At 42.9% G+C, this 20,324-nt stretch overlaps 1 protein-coding gene across 3 annotated transcripts in view; it reads right to left on the bottom strand.

Annotated features, from left to right (window-relative positions):
• ADGRB1 (adhesion G protein-coupled receptor B1) overlaps positions 1-20,324 on the bottom strand; it is an 829,276-nt gene that overhangs the window by 70,320 nt on the left and 738,632 nt on the right. For all 3 annotated transcript variants that reach the window (XM_068238111.1, XM_068238113.1, XM_068238112.1), the window contains exons 23-24: positions 8,541-8,607; positions 4,393-4,478 (exon numbers count right to left, since the gene is read on the bottom strand). In XM_068238111.1, the coding sequence (XP_068094212.1) occupies positions 4,393-4,478; positions 8,541-8,607 (153 nt within the window). The remainder of the gene's footprint in view (positions 1-4,392; positions 4,479-8,540; positions 8,608-20,324) is intronic.

Below are 20,324 nucleotides of genomic sequence, written 5' to 3'. Positions count from 1 at the left end.
AAGTACTTTGCAGTACTGGTCGGAGTCTTAACCCCCCCTGGCGGAATAAAAAAATCCGCCAGGAGGGAGCGCCGCAGTTTTTTTAAAACATTTTTTTCCTATATCATGTAGCGAGCCCTGGGCTCGCTAGATGATAGCCGCTGCTCAGCGGCATCCCCCCGCCCTCTTCGAACGCCTTCGGCGATCTCCGATCAGGAAATCTCGTTCATAGAACGGGATTTCCTGGAGGGCTTCCCCCATCGCCATGGCGACGGGGCGGGATGACGTCACCGACGTCGGGACGTCATTGGGAGTCCCGAACCACCCCTCAGCACTGCCTGGCACTGATTGGCCAGGCAGCGCACGGGGTCTAAGGGCGGGGGGGCGTGCGGCGCGACGGATAGCAGCGATCGAGCGCGGGGCGGCGGCGATCGGTGTGCTGACGCAGCTAGCAAAGTGCTAGCTGCGTGCAGCAAAAAAAAAAAAATTAAACTAATCGGCCCAGCAGGTTACCGCCAAGGAGGTTAAAGGCATGCCCATGAGAAGTGCTCAGAGTCCCTTTAATACAAAGCCTGAATGCAGCGAGTTAGAATAACGCAATTCGTTACAATGCAGTGAGTTGACATGCAGAGTTATTCTGCAAAGCAACTGACCACTGTGAACAGGGCCTAAGGTTCAATCACAGTGCCAGACAATTGGAGTCCCTTGAGTATTGCTTGCAAACTTTTGCTGAAGTCATTTTTGCACCGAAAATGCTATTTTTGATTTTGCGAAAATTTTTGTAAAAATACATTGTTATTTTTGCCATATGGTCTTAAAGAGAGCCCGAGGTGTGCTCATAAAATAAATAAATAAAAAAAAGGAGGCTACTTGATCCGTGGGGGCTGAGCGGATCAAGTAGCCTCAAAAACTGCTACTCCTGTGGGCCGCAATGGCCCACTTTCACTTGCGTGGCCTCTGGGTCACGACGCTGCAGGATGCACCAGCACGCAGGGAGGCGGGGGAACAGCAGGAGGCGCGGCCAGGGTGAGAGAGCTGCCCAATGGCAGCTCTGGAGACCTTGAACAGGAAATCCCTCTCCCCTGTGTTTACCTCCGAGATAGTGACAAATATTGTCACTCATCTTGGGGGCTATAGCGCGCTGGTGAGGGGGGTAGAGAGCGGCGGTGTGGGGACACAGAGGCGTGTCATGAGGCATGTGTCCCATCTGCCCTCCATGGAACCGCCTCGGGTTCTCTTCAAAAACAAATTTTCTTACTAATGCAAAAATTTACTAAAACATGAAAAATCATTATTTTACCTCAAAAAGCGAGACAAAAATCATTTCTTTTAGCACAAAAAGTAACGAAAAATGCAAAAAATCACAAACTTTTTACAAAATTATTTTTGATGGCATTTTCACTCAGAAGTCACATTTTTTCACAAAAATTAATGTGAAAAAGAATATTGTCATTTTCCCTCATTACGGGTCCCTTTACACAAAGAGTCAATAATATAACCAAGCTGTCTCTGACGGTAATAATACCGGGTTATGCATCTAACATACGAATATTCTGCTAATTGGAATTATTTTTTAGTACGCTGTATAGTCCCACCTTGGTGTCAACAGGTCCCACATAGTGGAAAGTTCTGTCCAGAAGCCATGTTTAGAGGTTGCGGAAAAGGGCTATGCCCTTCCTGGTTACAGTTCCCATGTGACAGAGCAAGAACTGACCTCAACAACATCATCGCCAAAACGCAACGCACTTAAAGTTTACTAAGTCGAGAATAAGTGTTCCTAAACTATGCTGCCCAAAATTAAACTGAAGGGAAAAGAGTAAGCTTTGTTTAATCAATTCCAAACTGTGTTCCAACACAATTCAGACAGTTCACACATCACCACAAAAGGTGGTAAAACAAGAGAATCAATTGTGCTAAACAAATAATAATAAATATAACGAAGGCACCAGATGTGATCAATAACCGGGTACACCTAAAAATTACAACATTTTAAACTGTGGGTGGACAAATATTTTTTGAAGCCTGAGCTTAAAGCTGATGACCACCATCTCTGCATCCTCTCCTACCATGGTAGCAACTATCAAAGGTCTGTCTCCATCAGTTATCCTGCATGAGATAAGTGCACTGTTATCGATCTCAGTCGGCAGAATGTGTTGTGCTGTAAATTCTTGGAATGCTTTGATCTCTCTCTACTAGTAGAAAATATAGAAACTGCAGCAGAAGTCCTCTGTTGTTGTCTTACACTGCCCCCTAGTGATAAGTGGCCATAAATACACATCACGGCAGTACTAATTAGCAAGGGAGTGTAACAAATAAGAAATAATAAATTGCCAAAATAAATTGGCCTGGAGCACTTGCCAGCCTCTAAATAAATTGGCTGCTAAAGGGTTAAAGACACAAACAGCAAGCTTGGCATGTACATATCACTGGCCATTTTCATTTGTACAGTTTATTAAGCTTTTTTGGTCTAAGAGTAAAAGGAAGTATTTTGACTATCTATATGTCTACACGCCTCTCAATAGGCTGTGGTGCTAGTGGGACCACGATGCTGAACAGGAATTGCCTTCATCATATTGGCAATATTTTTTACGAAGATACAAGTGGAAACGAGGCTATTCCCAGTATGATAATTTGATATTAGACTGTATGTGTACCTAAGGTGGAAAGCTACCATCTCAAACTTTTTTTTATTTTTGGCTTGGATAAGAGGAGGATGGTTATATCCTCTCTGTCAACTAAGTTATCTTTGTCATGGTCATCGAAAAAGTGTCAATGCTTCATTGCATCCTTCATTTCTGTTGAAGACATGATTTTTGGTGGGAAACATGACTAGAACAGGGAGGGGGGAGTTATCCAATTTGGACACCAGCATTAATAAAAACCAACAGGGGTTAAAACGTTTTCTTTAAAGTTTCACCCAACAACTATGAGCCAATGTTTGGTCCAGTGTAGATGCTAAAATACGGTCAGGTAGGTGAAGGCACGTACGTTAAAAAGGGGCGCTGGGAAAAAAGGGCGCCGGGTTTTTAACGATAAGCATGGATAACGTTTAAAAATGTATTGTACTATATTTCGTTTAAAATTAATGTTTTTTAAAGTTATAAATCATTAAATAATGTGCATTAAATCGGCAATTGTAAAAACGTTAATCTTTCGTTTAAATACTGAAACGTATAATAACGTTAAAAATTTTTTTACTAAGTAACCCTCCCTGTACCTACCCCTAACCCCTAGACCCCCCTGTTGATGCCTAAACCTAAGACCCCCCCTGTTGGTGCCTAAGTAACCCTCCCTGTACCTACCCCTAACCCCTAGACCCCCCTGTTAGTGCCTAAACCTAAGACCCCCCTGTTGGTGCCTAAACCTAAGACCCCCCTGTTGGTGCCTAAACCTAAGACCCCCCTGTTGGTGCCTAAACCTAAGACCCCCCTGTTGGTTTTTTCGTTTAAAAATAATGTAAAAAAAATGTACTGTTTTTCGTTTAAAAATAATGTTTTAAAAAAATATTGTACTGTTTTTCGTTTAAAAATAATATTTAAAAATGTATAAATCATTAAATAATGTGTAATCATGAGAAGCAGTAATAAAACATTAAGTCTCCGGGCGCCGCTTTTAAAACGTTATTTTTCATCGGCGCCCTTTTTTCCTATCGGGCGCCCATTAAACGATATTTATTATAGGAGTGAATGGCGGAGCCCGATTTGTCCACTAGCCTCAGGCGCCCGAATTTACTGTTTCCGGTGAAGGCATACCTAAGGTCTTTGCCTGTATGCCTCTAACAGGAAGTACAGGCAGCAAAAATTAAAAAAAAAAAAAAAACATCTTTCTGTGGCCATCCAAGGAAAAATACAGCACCCTATTGTGTTCTAGACATTTTTTCATAACTCCTACAAAGTAACTCAATTCTCAGTAGTGTAGAAGACTTCTAAGAATTTTATAAGTACTGCTAATCCACCATGCTTATAAAATGCTTAAAACCTAAAAAGAACTCTGTGACGAAATGCCTTCTAGAATAGTAAGAGGTATGTAGTTGGAGCTACCTCATTTTTCTTTGGATATACCATGACTAGTGTTGGTGTTCAAATTGGGGTTATTGAAATTCGGAAAACCGAATTTTCCCGTCACCACACTTCAGCATCCAGACACGTGGGGGCGAGCAAATTCAAGTTTATGGATTTCAATAACCCCAATTTGAACACCAACGCTAACCATGACCTAGAGAGAAGAGAGAGGAGAACCTTCGTAGAAACATCTGGCTGTGTTACAGAAGCTTTGCTTATAGGCCGTGCTAACTTGCTTTGTACAATTAAGAAGATTTACTGGAAGATGAAGGAACTTTAAGCCTCCTATGACACAACTATCCAGGTTATTGGTCACATCGTGTGCTGGTAAACACGACACAGAGCCACTTACCCTGCCCGCTCCTTGAGCTTCTTGTCCGTAATTCCGTCTTTGGACACCAATTTATTGAACACCAAGATGCCAATGACCATGTTGACCTGTACAAACAGAGGTGTTATTGAAACGCCCACAGAAGACAACCCCCGATTTGTAAAGTACTATAGGAATTTACATCAATCTTCCAGTAATTTTTGTTAATTACAGTGGGAATTCTTATTCTTTCTGGTTGTCCAAATAATCATAATATTTTTATACAGTCATCAGTCCAATAATGTTGCCACTATCCATCCCAGATTAATACAAATCCCATCACCATAATTATAGGCTGGGCCAGATCTGCCAAAAATACGGGTGCAAGGAAAATCAACCAAAAACAGATGGCAGATCAAAGATTCTGATTGGTCATTAGTAAAAGAGATCGTCAATGAGATGCAAATAGTCCCAATTTGCATGTAAACTTCAGAGTCGGGCAATTAAAAGCACTCAATTCTGATTGGCACGATTTCAAGTTGCAGTTTGCATAACATTAAATTATATCCATCTCATTGACCATCAATAAATATGAGCAACTGCTGTACTATTACATCTGATTTGGTAAAGCAAACCTGAAGTGACAATAAACGTATGCGATAATGAATTGTGTGTGTAGTGCAGCTAATAATCTAACATTAGTAGCAAAGAAAAGAGTTTCATATTGTTTTCCAGTACAGGAAGAGTTAAGAAACTTCAGTTGTTTTCTATGCAAAAGAGCTTCTCTGATCTATTCTACTAATTGTTAGTCAAAGACAGTCCTGTTCTCTAAAGCACTTAAATAGCCAATAAACAGCGAGAGACAGCTTGAGATAAGGTTTTACTGCAGGAAAGTTCAAAAGGTCATTGGCTCTGTGGTGTGGTTTGTAAACTGCAAATATGACAGAATGATACAATGTTACACAAATAAAAATATGAGACTGTTTTCTTTGCTACTAATGTTCTATGCATTATCTGTACTGCATACACAATTCAGTATATCATACGTTTTGTACACTTTAAATTGTCTTTGTATGGCCTTAGATACATCTGCCGTACTGTTAATATAATTATTTATCTCTTAGGTTATCCCTGCCATTGCTAAAAATAAGCTTAATCTGGGCACACACATGAGATAAACCTTTCTGCAAACCAAGGAATTAATCTCTTGAAGAGGTTTGTCGGGAAAGTTTAAACGACAGATTTTCTTAAAGGATACCCGAGGTGACATGTGACATGATGAGTTAGACATGTGTATGTATAGTGCCTAACACACAAATAACTAGGCGGTGTTCCTTTTTTTCTTTCTCTGCCTGAAAGAGTTAAATATCAGGTATGTAAGTGGCTGACTCATTCCTGACTCAGACAGGAAGTGACTACAATGTGACCCTTATTGATAAGAAATTCCAACTATAAAACACTTTCCGAGCAGAAAATGACTTCTGAGAGCAGGAAAGAGATAAAACGGGTCAATAGTTCATAGATTTTAGCTCTGGCATACTCCAATGAATGTGTCATTGAGCAAAAACAATAAAACTGTTAAAACTTAAAAAGTAGATTTGAACATAAAATAAAACTGTGGAATATCTTAAAAAGTCATTTTTAGGAGAAGGAAGATGGATACAATCATTTATTCCATTAGTTTATTTTCCCCTCGGGTGTCCTTTAACGATGCTGTGCCCATACAAACGATCAGTTCCTGCAAAAATCTACTGCCCATTTTCACAGATGCGCTGTGCAAAGGAAAGTTAATATATCTGGAGATCTCATACACGCCTTGTTTAAAGAACAATCGTCTGCAGACCATATCTGTCAGGTTGGATTAGAAGGACTAAGAGACAAATAACTTTTGTTGCTATTTTTGGCAGTCTTATGTAAACTTTTTTACAAAGGTTATCTGCCGATCGGTCGTTGAACTTCTGTTTTCCAACTACATTTATCTCACATGTGTATGCAGCTTTAGACTCCAAAGCCTGGTACACACTTTCAATTATGATTGGCCAATCACTGGGCAATTTTACCACCTCCATGTAATATGAGGGTTTACCTACACCGTCTGCTCTTAGTAGTCAACATCTGTTGACCCCCATACTAAAGGTGGCCACACACCATACAATTAAAAGATCCAGTTTTACACCAATTCAATAAATACGATCAGTTGTACTAAAAAAAATAGAAGGTTTTTTTTTTCATTAATTCGATAAACCTGATCGAATTTCCCATTTTTATTCGATAAAAGAAGAACAGGAGTGTTGGATTTTTCTGATCAATTTTTATGAAAATTGAATGGTGTAGGGTAGATTGACAATTTCTTGATGTAAACACCCAATTTTTTTCAAGTTTTCAATCATTATTTTCATGACTAAGGAAAAATTGAACATGGGTGTGTGGTACATTGGTCAGATTATTTAAATGTTACAATCAATCAAAAAAAATTGATTGCAATTCTTGAATTGGAAAGTTATTTAAAACATTACATGGTGTGTGGCTACCTTAACCACTTCACCACTGAGGGGTTTTACCCCCTGACCACCAGAGCAATTTTCACCTTTCAGCGCTCCTTCCATTCATTCGTCTATAACTTTATTATTACTTATCCCAATGAAATGAACTATATCTTGTTTTTTTCGCCACCAAATAGGCTTTCTTTAGGTGGGACATTATGCCAAGAATTATTTTATTCTAAATGTGTTTTAATGGGGAAATAGGAAAAAATGTGGGAAAAAATTATTATTTTTCAGTTTTCGGCCATTATAGTTTTTAAATAAAGCATGCTACTGTAATTAAAACCCATGAAATGTATTAACCCATTTGTCCCGGGTTATAAAACCATTTAAATTATGTCCCTATCACAATGTTTGGCAAAAATATTTTATTTGGAAATAAAGGTGCATTTTTTTCAGTTTTGCATCTATCCCTAATTACAAGCCCGCAGTTTATAAAGTAACAGTGTTATACCCTCTTGACATAAATATTTAAAAAGTTCAGTCCCTAAGGTAACTATTTATGTTTTTTTTTTATTGTATTTTTTTTTTTTTTTTTAATTACAAAAAAAAACAAAAAAAAAATTGGGGAGTGTGGGAGGTAATGAGTTAATTTATTGTGTAAATGTAATGTTTGTATATGTAAAATGCTTTTAGGGTGTAGTTTACTATTTGGCCACAAGATGGCCACAGAGTGTTTGTTTACATGCGACCTGTAAGCGTCCGGAAGGATGCCTACAGGAAGCAGTAGGAGGCTGGGAGACTCACAATGATCTCGCTGTTTCTGAAAGAAGCAGCAGATCATTGCGGGGACTTAGATCAACGAACGGGAATGGATTTTCCTGTTCATTGATCTCCGGGCGAGCGGGCGGCGGCGTGCACGAGCGGCGGGTGCGCGCGCACGAGCGGCGGGTGCGCGCGCACGAGCGGCGGGAGCGCGGACAGCGGCGGTAGCGCGGAAGGTACGGATTTCTCCGTCCCTGGTTTTTTAGGAGGGAAAAAAGGGGCGGAGAAATCCGTACGCGTGGGGGTAAAGTGGTTAAAGGAGGTGGTAAAATTAGTCAGTGATTGGCCAATCATAACTGAAAGTGTGTTCCAGGCTTAACATTATTCATAAACCACGGTGGTCGAGCTCTTCAATATGCAACTGGCACAGCCTGTGTTATCTCTAACAACCAATCACAATGCAGCTGTACATTTTCTAGCGCTGGTTAAATAACACCCAATTGGTTGTGAGGGGAGACATCCTTAATCCCAGCATGGCTTGGTCTTATAAATAAAGGTGATTATTGTAACCTTTTCGGAGCCTGGAGACTCCTAAAGAAGAGCTGTGGGCTGCATTTTACACGTACTGCCAGATATTAAATATGAACTTGCCGAAAGTCAAACAGTTATTCCAAAAACTGGGGATTCTGAAGCAGCCACTGGGACTTCTAATCCCTAAATCATTATTGCTGGTGATTTAGAATGTAGGATTAGCGTACTGTGAGATCATTAATCCCTGCGTTGTTTAGAAGGCCGAGTTCTGCCGGATTCAGCGGAGAGCCACTACCATGACAAATCCGCCTCCGGAAAAGGACAATTCTCAATCAATCAGAATTAAAGTCGAAAAAAAAGCTGAAGAAACTGAAAAAAAAAATTATAATTATGATTCGTCAAACAAAATACCAAAACAACAGCGGCGGCCGGTCCGACAAAGGCGTAGAGTAGTCCACCTTCCAGGGAGAGCCAGCAACTGCAAGAGACAAGCAATACATTCAGTCTTTCAAACATTCGTAACACAAAGACTTACACCTCTATATATTACACAGCCAAGTTCTAACAATAGTGTGCACTAAATACAAACAATTTTTGTAAAAAATGTAAATGTACTTAAAGCAAACCTGTAAGGATAAAAAGTTGTCGAGTTAGATACAGTAGAGTCTTGGTTATCTGGCACTGTCAGGGATCGGCTGACGCCGGGTAAGTAGGGATGCCCAAATCCGGGTCCGGGAGACACCCGGATAGTTTATATCCGGATTTCTCCCAGTAAACCTGTGCGGGGTGGGCGGGGTCCACCTTACCTGTCTGACGTCTTCTTCGTCCGTCCCTGGCGCCTCCCACGATGCGGTCCACACGCATCACGTGACTACAAACACTTCCTCCTTCAACCCGGAAGGAGGAAGTGTTTGTAGTCACGTGGAACGCATCGTGGGAGGCGCCAGGGACAGACAAAGAAGACGTCAGACAGGTAAGCTTGACCCCGCCCACCCCGCACAGGTTTACTGGGAGAAATCCGGATAGCAACTATCCGGGTAGCTCCCGGATCCGGATTTGAGCATCCCTACGGGTAAGTATGCTTTCTGGTAAAAAATATGCTAGGTGAAATTTGATGGCAAATTTCACCAAGCATTGCTTATTAATAGGAGGGCTTTTTGGTCTCTTTTATCCCCTATACATTCCTAGTGGTCTGGGTCACCCCGAGCTGCTTGGTTACTCTGGTAAAAAAAAATATGATATGGAAATATGTTTTAAACACTTGAGGGCCGTAGGCTTACACCCCCCTAATGACTAGGCTATTTTTTGCAATTTAGGCCACTGTAGCTTTAAGGCTTCGCTGCAGGGCCGTACATCTCAGCACACAAGTTATCCCCCCCCCCCCCCCCTTCCTGCTCACTAGAGATGCGAGCGAACAGTTCGCCCTCAAATCTCTATGTTGTTGTACTACTTCCGGGTCACTATGACCCGTAGTAGTACGGCTGCGCTGGGCCGGCGGTGCGCGTCTTCAATCGCGCGCCTGTTGCCGGGCACTCTCTGTGCATGAGCATGATGTCACTCATGACATAACGCACATGCGCAGAAATTGCCCGGCAACAGGCGCGCGATCAAGGACGCGCACTGTCGGCCCAGCGCAGCCGTACTACTACGGGTCATAACGATCCGGAAGTAGTACAGGGTGAGGGGTTCGCTGGCGAACGGTTCGCGAACCGTTCAACGACATCCCTACTGCTCACCAACAGAGCTTTCTGTTAGTGGGCTGAGGGCTCTGATCTCTGCTGGGGTGTTTGTTTATTTTTATATTTGTGGTTTTTTTTTTTAAATAAATGTGTGCATGTTTTATTATTTTATTTCCCACCCTTCCTCCCACCGGCAGTCAATCCAAACGATCGGCTCTCATAGACATCAGCCTATAAGAGCCGATCGCTCTCTGTGCCTCCCAGGGGGACAGCCGTGCTTTAGATCGCAGCGCTGTACATTGTAAATAGACGCCGTCTAACAGTCTCATATTGGCGAGAGCCGGGCCAAGGCAGAGGCGAGAGAGGCTCCAGCCACAGGGCGCAGTGTAGGACGGGGCACAGGGAGGGGCTGAGGCGAGGGAGGCTCCAGCCACAGGGCGCAGTGTAGGAGGGGGCGGAGGGCCCGGCAGAGGCGAGAGAGGCTCCAGCCACAGGGCGCAGTGTAGGAGGGGGCGCACAACTCACTCAGCTTTCATTCCCCCTATTGTGTTTGAAGCAGAGAGAAATAAGAAAAGGGGATACATGGCAGTAACTGCAAGCCAGATAACTAGACATTAAGGTGTTGCGGGGGTTGGGGGCCCTGGGGCACCTCTTAGTCTAACAGCAATCAGTGTGTGACGGCTGGGGTGGGAGGGATGGGGGAGGGGCCTCTGTCTAATAGCAATCAGTGTGTGACGGCTGGGGTGGGAGGGTTGGAGGGGCGCACTTTGGTGTCTCAGCCTTGGGTGCTGGAGAACCTTGTCCCAGCTCTGCTAGCGGCGATCCCCGGTGTGAGACTGATGACGAAGCAGAGATGCGCTCACATCAGCGTGCACAATCTCCTGCAAAACCCCGCCCCAAAACTTCACGCCAATTGGCGTTGAGTGGTCCGGGGGCTGCCACCACGTCCATGCCAATTGGCGTGGAGCAGTCATATAACAGTTAATTATGATCTTTCTTATTTTCCTGAATAGTCTATTTAGTTTACCCTTTTCTCTACTCTGTTTCCCCCCAAGTGGCTGTTTGTCAGTTACCGACAGCTCCAGGCAGGAGACACGGAACAGCTCACTTGTGTTACCCCATGCTCTAATCTTTGTGAATTTACAGGTACAGTATGTGTACCTCACAAGTCAGTAATTTACTTCCCTATTTGGTCATGTGGTAGCAGCCTTAGTAAATTGACACTTCACAAAATGTTCGGTGAAATCAGCTGTTTTCTGCTTTGCCGAATACGCTAATGCTTTGTGAATTGTCTATTAGAGAGGTCAAATGGTCAACGGCTAATAATTTTGTGTTGTATATTATAATGATTAAATAATACAGATTGTTTGCCATTTGAAATTGTCCTCAATCATAAACAGCAGGAAGGACATTTGATTGACTGGCTTATTTCCAAACTGCCTACAGATTCCATAACAGTGCATGCTTTTTCATCAACCATCTGTAACGTCCACCAAGAAGACTACAAAGTGGTGAGCTGTTATTCAAGAAGAAGATCATCTGTAATGTCCACCAAGAAGACTACCCAGTGGTGAGCTGTGATTCAAGAAGATGATCATCTGTAATGTCCACCGCGAAGACTACCCAGTGGTAAGCTGTTATTCAAGAAGAAGATCATCTGTAATGACCACCGCGAAGACTACCCAGTGGTGAGCTGTGATTCAAGAACATCTGTAATGTCCACCAAGAAGTCAACCCAGTAGTGAGCTGTGATTCAAGAAGATGATCATCTGTAATGTCCACCAAGAAGACTACCCAGTGGTGAGCTGTGATTCAAGAACATCTGTAATGTCCACCAAGAAGACTAACCAGTGGTGAGCTGTGATTCAAGAAGAAGAACATCTGTAATGTCCACCAAGAAGACTAACCAGTGGTGAGCTGTGATTCAAGAAGATGATCATCTGTAATGTCCACCAAGAAGACTACCCAGTGGTGAGCTGTGATTCAAGAACATCTGTAATGTCCACCAAGAAGACTAACCAGTGGTGAGCTGTGATTCAAGAAGAAGAACATCTGTAATGTCCACCAAGAAGACTAACCAGTGGTGAGCTGCGATTCAAGAAGAAGAACATCTGTAATGTCCACCAAGAAGACTAACCAGTGGTGAGCTGTGATTCAAGAAGATGATCATCTATAATGTCCACCAAGAAGACTACCCAGTGGTGAGCTGTGATTCAAGAAGATGATCATCTGTAATGTCCACCGCAAAGACTACCCAGTGGTAAGCTGTTATTCAAGAAGAAGATCATCTGTAATGACCACCGCGAAGACTACCCAGTGGTGAGCTGTGATTCAAGAACATCTGTAATGTCCACCAAGAAGTCAACCCAGTAGTGAGCTGTGATTCAAGAAGATGATCATCTGTAATGTCCACCAAGAAGACTACCCAGTGGTGAGCTGTGATTCAAGAACATCTGTAATGTCCACCAAGAAGACTAACCAGTGGTGAGCTGTGATTCAAGAAGAAGAACATCTGTAATGTCCACCAAGAAGACTAACCAGTGGTGAGCTGTGATTCAAGAAGATGATCATCTGTAATGTCCACCAAGAAGACTACCCAGTGGTGAGCTGTGATTCAAGAACATCTGTAATGTCCACCAAGAAGACTAACCAGTGGTGAGCTGTGATTCAAGAAGAAGAACATCTGTAATGTCCACCAAGAAGCCTAACCAGTGGTGAGCTGCGATTCAAGAAGAAGAACATCTGTAATGTCCACCAAGAAGACTAACCAGTGGTGAGCTGCGATTCAAGAAAAAGAACATCTGTAATGTCCACCAAGAAGACTAACCAGTGGTGAGCTGTGATTCAAGAAGAAGAACATCTGTAATGTCCACCAAGAAGACTAACCAGTGGTGAGCTGCGATTCAAGAAAAAGAACATCTGTAATGTCCACCAAGAAGACTACACAGTGGTGAGCTGTGATTCAAGAAGATGATCATCTGTATTGTCCACCAAGAAGACTAACCAGTGGTGAGCTGTGATTCAAGAAGATCATCTGTAATGTCCACCAAGAAGACTACACAGTGGTGAGCTGTGATTCAAGAAAAAGAACATCTGTAATGTCCACCAAGAAGACTAACCAGTGGTGAGCTGTGATTCAAGAAGAAAAACATCTGTAATGTCCACCAAGAAGACTAACCAGTGGGGAGCTGCGATTCAAGAAAAAGAACATCTGTAATGTCCACCAAGAAGACTACAGAGTGGTGAGCTGTGATTCAAGAAGAAGATCATCTGTATTGTCCACCAAGAAGACTAACCAGTGGTGAGCTGTGATTCAAGAAGATCATCTGTATTGTCCACCAAGAAGACTAACCAGTGGTGAGCTGTGATTCAAGAAGATCATCTGTAATGTCCACCAAGAAGACTACACAGTGGTGAGCTGTGATTCAAGAAGAAGAACATCTGTAATGTCCACCAAGAAGACTAACCAGTGGTGAGCTGTGATTCAAGAAGAAGAACATCTGTAATGTCCACCAAGAAGACTAACCAGTGGGGAGCTGCGATTCAAGAAAAATAACATCTGTAATGTCCACCAAGAAGACTACACAGTGGTGAGCTGTGATTCAAGAAGAAGATCATCTGTATTGTCCACCAAGAAGACTAACCAGTGGTGAGCTGTGATTCAAGAAGATCATCTGTAATGTCCACCAAGAAGACTACACAGTGGTGAGCTGTGATTCAAGAAGAAGATCATCCGTATTGTCCACCAAGAAGACTAACCAGTGGTGAGCTGCGATTCAAGAAAAAGAACATCTGTAATGTCCACCAAGAAGACTAACCAGTGGTGAGCTGTGATTCAAGAAGAAGAACATCTGTAATGTCCACCAAGAAGACAACCCAGTGGTGAGCTGTGATTCAAGAAGAAGAACATCTGTAATGTCCACCAAGAAGACAACCCAGTGGTGAGCTGTGATTCAAGAAGATCATCTGTAATGTCCACCAAGAAGACTACCCAGTGGTGAGCTGTGATTCAAGAATATCAAATCAAATCAAATCAAATCAAAGATAGCTTTATTGGCATGACCAAGATTCATTACAGGTATTGCCAAAGCAAGGGGAAATAGGGGACATGGGAGGGGGTGGGGTAGGGGGACAATGGCTAAGCAGTCTGTGGACATTTTTAGGTTTACAGTTCTGTTATGCTCCTCTCAGTCTGTGGCATGCTGTGACATAGTGTGCAGCGATTGTCACTGTGGATTCCTCTTCTCCTAGTAGGATATATGTTTTTCTCTCATCTTCTAGTGTGAGAAAGTCTGGGAATAGTTCCGACAATTTCTTAAAGTAAGTGTCCCTGGTTGCAGTATATTTGGGGCAGTGCAGCAGGAAGTGGCTTTCATCCTCAAGGGTCTTCTGCTCACAGTGTTTGCATAGTCTCTCTTCCCTGGGTTTGTACGTCTGTCTGTGTCTCCCAGACTCTATTTCGAGGTTGTGAGCACTCAATCTGTATACACTCAGGATTTTCCTCTCTTGAGAGTTTTGCAGCTTTTCCAGGTATGGGGCCATTTTATATTCTCTTTGTAGAGACTGGTATATGGCTAGCTTTTGTGACTGTTTTATTTCACTCCTCTATTTTTCCACATAGTTTTCTTTGCTCTTAGCTGTGGTGTGTTTTATCTGGACTTTTGTTATGACCTGTGGGTCGGGGGTTGGAGGGAGTATAGAGCTGACCACGACTTTCAGTGCACACGGCTTTTCTTGGTCTTCATTGTGCAGCATGGCTTTGTAGTGGGGTGAGTCGGGGCTGCTGCTCTGTAGGTGGGCCCAGAAGGACAACACTCTCTTCTGTACCTCAAGCAGTAATGGGAATCTCCCCAGCTCAGCTCGGCAGGCATTGTTTGAGGTACTCCGATGGACATGGAGAAGGTGTTTGCAGAACTCAAGGTGGAATATTTCTGTTGGGCTGGATTCCCATTTTGATTGGTCTGGGTAGGTGGTGGGGCCCCATACTTCACTTCCATACAGTAGGATTGGGGTGATGACACTGTCAAAAACCTTCAGCCAGACCTTTACTGGTGGTTTGAGGTGGTACAGTTCTTTCCTGATGGCATAGAACGTTCGGCATGCTTTGGCTTTTAGGGCCTCCATGGCTGACTTAAGGCTTCCTGATTGGTTGATTTCCAGACCAAGGTAGGTATATTTATCGGTTCTGCTGATTTCACAGTCATTGAGTATAAAGGATGGGCTCTGGGCTGACCTGTTTTTCCTCTGGAACACCATGGTTTTGGTTTTCTTTAGATTAATGGGGAGTGCCCATGTTGTGCTAAATTTCTCCAGGGATTCTAGGCTGTCTTGTAGACCTTCTTTAGTTGGTGATAGCAGTAAGAGGTCATCTGCATACAGTAAGAATTTCACTGTTGTGTCATGCAGGGTGAGTCCTGGTGCTGATGAAGCCTCTAGGGCTGAGGCTAATTTGTTGATGTATATGTTGAAAAGTGTTGGACTCAGGCTGCAACCCTGTCTTACCCCCCGACCCTGGAGGAAAAAAGGTGTTCTTTTCCCATTTACTTTCACATTGCACTTGTTCCCAGTGTATGAGCTCTTTATGACATCATATGTTTTCCCTCCTATTCCGCTCTCTAGGAGTCTCAGGAACAAACCTGGATGCCACACTGAGTCAAAAGCCTTTTTAAAGTCCACAAAGCAGGCAAATATTTTTCCCTTTCTTCGTCTGTGTACATGGTGCTTGATAAGGGTGTGCAGGGTGTAGATGTGGTCGGTGGTGCGATGGTTTGGCATAAAACCTGCTTGGCTCTTACTGATAACATTGTGCTGTGTGAGAAAGGTGAGGATTCTCTTATTCAGGATGCTGTTGAACAGTTTTCCCAGTGTGCTGCTCACACAGATGCCTCTGTAGTTGGCTGGGTCATAGCGATCTCCAATCTTGTAAATGGGAGTTATAAGTCCTTCATTCCAGACCTCAGGGAAGTAACCGGCGTACAGGACCAGGTTGAATAGTTTCCATATTGCAGCATGGATTTCTGTGGTGCCAGATCTGATCATTTCTGATAGGATTCCATCTGTGCCACTAGCTTTTTTGCCTTTCATGGATTGTATCTTCTCTTTTATTTCCTCCAGTGTGAAAGGTGTGTCAAGTGGGTTTTGAAAATCTTTCACCTTCTCCTCCAGGTTCTTTAATTTGCTGAATATTTGTACTTGTTCTGGGCTGAGTTCTTTTATAGGAATGTCTCTGTATAGGTCTTTGAAGTATTGTAGCCAGACTTGGCCATTTTGGATATGCTGATTATTTTGTTTGGGTTTTTTGCCAATTTGTTTCCAGGTCTCCCAAAAGGAGTTGTCTTGCAGGGATTCTTCAAGCCGTTCGAGTCGATTTTGGATGTGATTTTGTTTTTTCTTTTTAATGGTCGCTTTATATTGACGTTGTGCGGCGTCATGTGCTGTCCTCAATTCCATGTTGTTTGGATGTCTGTGTTTTTTGTTTGATATGGCTCGTAGGTTGTTTCTTAGTGACTTGCATTCACTGTCGAACCATTTGTTTGAGTTTTTCTTTGATGGTCTCTTTTGGGCAGTCCTTATGTTGGCCATTTCTGCAATGGTGTGTAATATCTGGTTGAAGTACTTTGCTGCTTGCTGCACACCTTGTTGATCAGGGTTGTAGGTATACGTTTGATAGTCCAGAAGTAGCTGTATTGCTTCTGGTCTGTTGAGAGTCTCCTTGTACTTTATGGTTGATTCTCTGGACCATTTAAAAGTGGGTGGTAGGTTACACAGGCTTCCTGGATGTTGTTGTACAGAGGGTTTGCTTGAGGAATTGATGTATAGTAGGATTTGGTTGTGGTCTGACAGGTGTGATTGTGGGGTGACTATGAGAGCGCGGATGCTTGCAGGGTCCATGTCACTGATGGCATAGTCCACCACACTGCTACCTACATGGGAGTTTAGTGTATATCTCCCTAGAGAGTCCCCCTTGGTTCGGCCGTTAAGGATGTGAAGTCCTAGACCTTTGCAGAGGTTCAGCAGTTGTTTCCCATACTTATTGACTGTGCTGTCATAGCTGTTTCTATCTTTCTGTGTGGTTTCAGGGTACTGGGTCTCAGGTCCAAATATATGGAAATTGCCTTCTGAGGTGAGGTAGTCTTTTTCTGTTCCTGTTCTGGCATTTAGGTCACCATAGATAAGTATTTTCCCCAAGGTTTGGAAGTGAGCAGCTTCCATTTGTAGGACTTGGTAGCTCTCTGGATTAGAGTATGGTGATTCTGCTGGTGCAATATATGCTGCACAGAGGTAAATGTCAGTCTGAGAAGAGATGATGGGGCTGCTTAACTTTAACCAGATGTGGCTCTTCCCTCTCTTCACTGGTTTGATGTATTCTTGGAGCTCCTCCTTATACCAGATTATAATCCCTCCTGAGCAGCGGCCCTGCTTGATATGTTTGTGTTTCTGGGCTGCGACAGTGAATTCCCGATAACCAATGGGTACTGATGACTCGTCCTCTGTCTGGGTCCATGTCTCTAAGAGGATCTGTATGTCCACCTTTCTTAGTCTTTCTTCAAAGTCTGGGTCGTTTATTTTGGTTCCAAAAGCTGAAGCATTCAAGCCTTGAATATTCCAGCTGCTAATTATGAGGGGTTTCATATTGTGTTTGGTTTTGTTTACCTTGTAATGAGCTGTTTATAGGGCAGTCAGTTTTCCACAGTCCATCCTTCAGCATATTGTGTGTGGCAAGAAGCAGTTTCCTTAGTTCTTCTGCAATGTCAGTGCTCTGTGGTGTTATCTCAGTTGTAGGTCTTGTGGTGGCTGGGTTCCTCCTCTGTTGCCATCTCAGGGGATTCACATTTTGGTTTACAGAGTGATTTATGTTATGCCTTTTGGGGGTAGTCTGGCTTGGATCGGCTGGTGCTGCCGCTGTCTGTGGTCTGGGTGTCAGGGGCCTCTTAAGCACCAGGGGCCTGATTCACAAAACGGTGCTAACAGTTAGCACCGTGGTGAAAAGCCCTTTATCATGCCTAAACTCTGTTTAGGCATGATAAGTTTAGGTGTGATAAGTTTAGGTGTGATAAGTTTAGGCATGATAAGTTTAGGTGTGATAAGTTTTTAGGCGTGATAAGTTTAAGAACCAACTTGCTTAGCACCGCAGTGCACAGCTGATCAAAAGTTTTGCGCTAGCAAAGTCTGGTGCACTTTGCATAGAGTTTAATGGCGCTGCTTTGCCTGCGGGACTTTGCATGCGATCTAAACTTATCTAAACTTAGCATGCCTAAACTTATCATGCCTTAACTTATCATGCCTAAACTTATCATGCCTAAACTGAGTTTAGGCATGATAAAAATGGTTATCACGCCTAAAGTCTCTAACTGGGTTAGCACCGCTTTGTGAATCGAGCCCCAGGTCTTTAAACTCTTTTGCCAGCAGGCTCACTCCTCGCTTATTGAGGTATTTATTGTCATATAGATGCTGATCTGATATAGAGAAATGTTCTGCCAGTTGTAGGTTTGCTGATGGGCTGATTTTGGTAGTCAGCTGCTCATTTATATCCTGGATTGTCTGTGGAGAGATGTCTTTTCTTGGTAGCAATTTAGACAAAATGATTTTGGAGCTAGGGAATTGTTTTTCTGTGGCCATTATTAAGGAGGACAGTTTGTCTGCAATGAGGTCTTGTCTATTGTCCAGGTTGTTTGTCCCTGTATGTATGATGATATGCTTAGGGGCAGTGAAGTTTGGCTTGTTTATGACCTCTGCTGCTTTTTCAATTGTTGGGCAGGGTATTGTTTTAACATGTTTCCCAGGAAAAAGACGTCTTGTATTGATGAATTTCCCATTAGAATCAATTATCAGTGCTATGTCAAAGCTTGGTCTCTTTGGCTGGAGTCTCTCTGCAGAGGTGTTATTGCTGTTCTTTGAACTTTGAGATGTGTTTTCCGTTTGCTTTGTTTCATGGTCCTGTGAACTTGAAATGTAGATCTCTTGATTTGTTTCTCTGGGGTGTGTTTGTGGAGCCGTTTCCCTGGGCTGGATGTTTATTTGTTTAAGGCTTGCAATCTCTTGTTTAAGCTGGTTGTTTTCAGTTTGCAGTCTTTCAGTTGCATCTTTGAGTGACTTCAAATCCGTTTTTAGTTGGTTAATTGTAATCTCATTGTCACTTTTGTTTTTTGCAATCTGCTCTCTGAAAAGGTGAAAGTCTCTTTCCAATTCAGATAAACTGTCCTTGAGGGTGTCTTGTGTGGGATGTGATGTTTTCACACCAGATGCAGCCTTGCCTCTGGAGGATGGTTTGGTACGTCTATGTCCACTGTTAATGGCATCAGGATCTGGCTGGTTTTCAATTTGACTTATTACTTGATTTTGCATGTGAGGATACAGCTTTTCAAACTCCTCCAGGTAGTGTTGTACACCTTGTATCAGGATTGTGCCAGTGTGGTACACGCTAACAGTCAGCAAAACAGTCTCTGAGTCCTCCTGATCCATAATTCTTATTTGTTTCCCTTTTGGTATACTTCCTAATTCAGTGTTCTTGAATTGGTGGCAGATAGCATTATGCCAGGCCTCGGTTTCCTCTGTGTGGAATAACAGATCTGTTTTTATTCTGGGTTTAGATGAGAAGTCTGCATAAAGAGTCTCTGGGTTTTCTTGAATTATTTTCTGTTTTTGAGCTTTCTTAGCTTTCTTGCTTTTGCTCTTGGGTGTGTAAACAATCTCCAGGGTGTCAGACAGAGACCCCCTGCTGGCTGTGCTGGGCTCATCTGTAACATGGCTAGTCTTTTGTTCTGCTGGTTTTAAGCTTTCCATTGTAAAATGGCTAAGTAAACTGTTCTTATTTCTATAGAGAATGTAATATTTAGCAGAATGCCCTTACCTCAAAGGACTCAGTTCTGCAGACTTGGCCGATTCTGGAGATGGTTTCTGCTGTTAGGATCTGTTGGTTGACAGGATTTGGTTTGCTGCTGCTGCTTGCTTTCCTTTGATCTTCTCTGCTTTTCCTCTGAGTGGTCCAGCTTGATAATCCTTTTTTTGGTGTCTTTTTATTGTTTTCCCTTCTTTTCATTCAGATTTCATTCAGATTGTTTGCATTATAAGCTTTAGTCTTCCATAGGTTGCTTCATTTTTCAGATTATTTCCCTTTAGTTGCTCATTACAAGGTAAAATTAGGTGGGTTTTCAGGAGCTCATGCTTAGAGCTGCTTCCATCTCAACAGCTCTCAGTCTCATTTCTTAAAGAGGGATTGTCAGCCACAAAGTCAAATTCCATTTACCCACTGCTCTGTGTTCATTATGCAGCCTGGAACCTCACCCTGCAAGCACTCCAATCTAATCAGAAATGTTTCTGCTGTAATAAATCTTATCTGCCAGCCTGGCTCTATTTGGTAAATTGCGACGAGAAGGAAGCTTGTCATCACCCCGCCCCCACATTCCTGCGTCTCACTGATTGGCTGAGGGCAGAGTGACATGAGGCTGAAATCTGATCTTGCTGTGCTCACATATTAGAAAGCAAGCCAGCTATTACAGAGAAGGTTGTAGGAAAA

The sequence above is a fragment of the Hyperolius riggenbachi genome, chromosome 5, assembly GCF_040937935.1.
Source record: "Hyperolius riggenbachi isolate aHypRig1 chromosome 5, aHypRig1.pri, whole genome shotgun sequence".
Classification (NCBI taxonomy): Eukaryota; Metazoa; Chordata; class Amphibia; order Anura; family Hyperoliidae; genus Hyperolius; species Hyperolius riggenbachi.
Note: the sequence above shows the minus strand (reverse complement) of the source record. Positions and strands in the feature narration are given on the sequence as shown.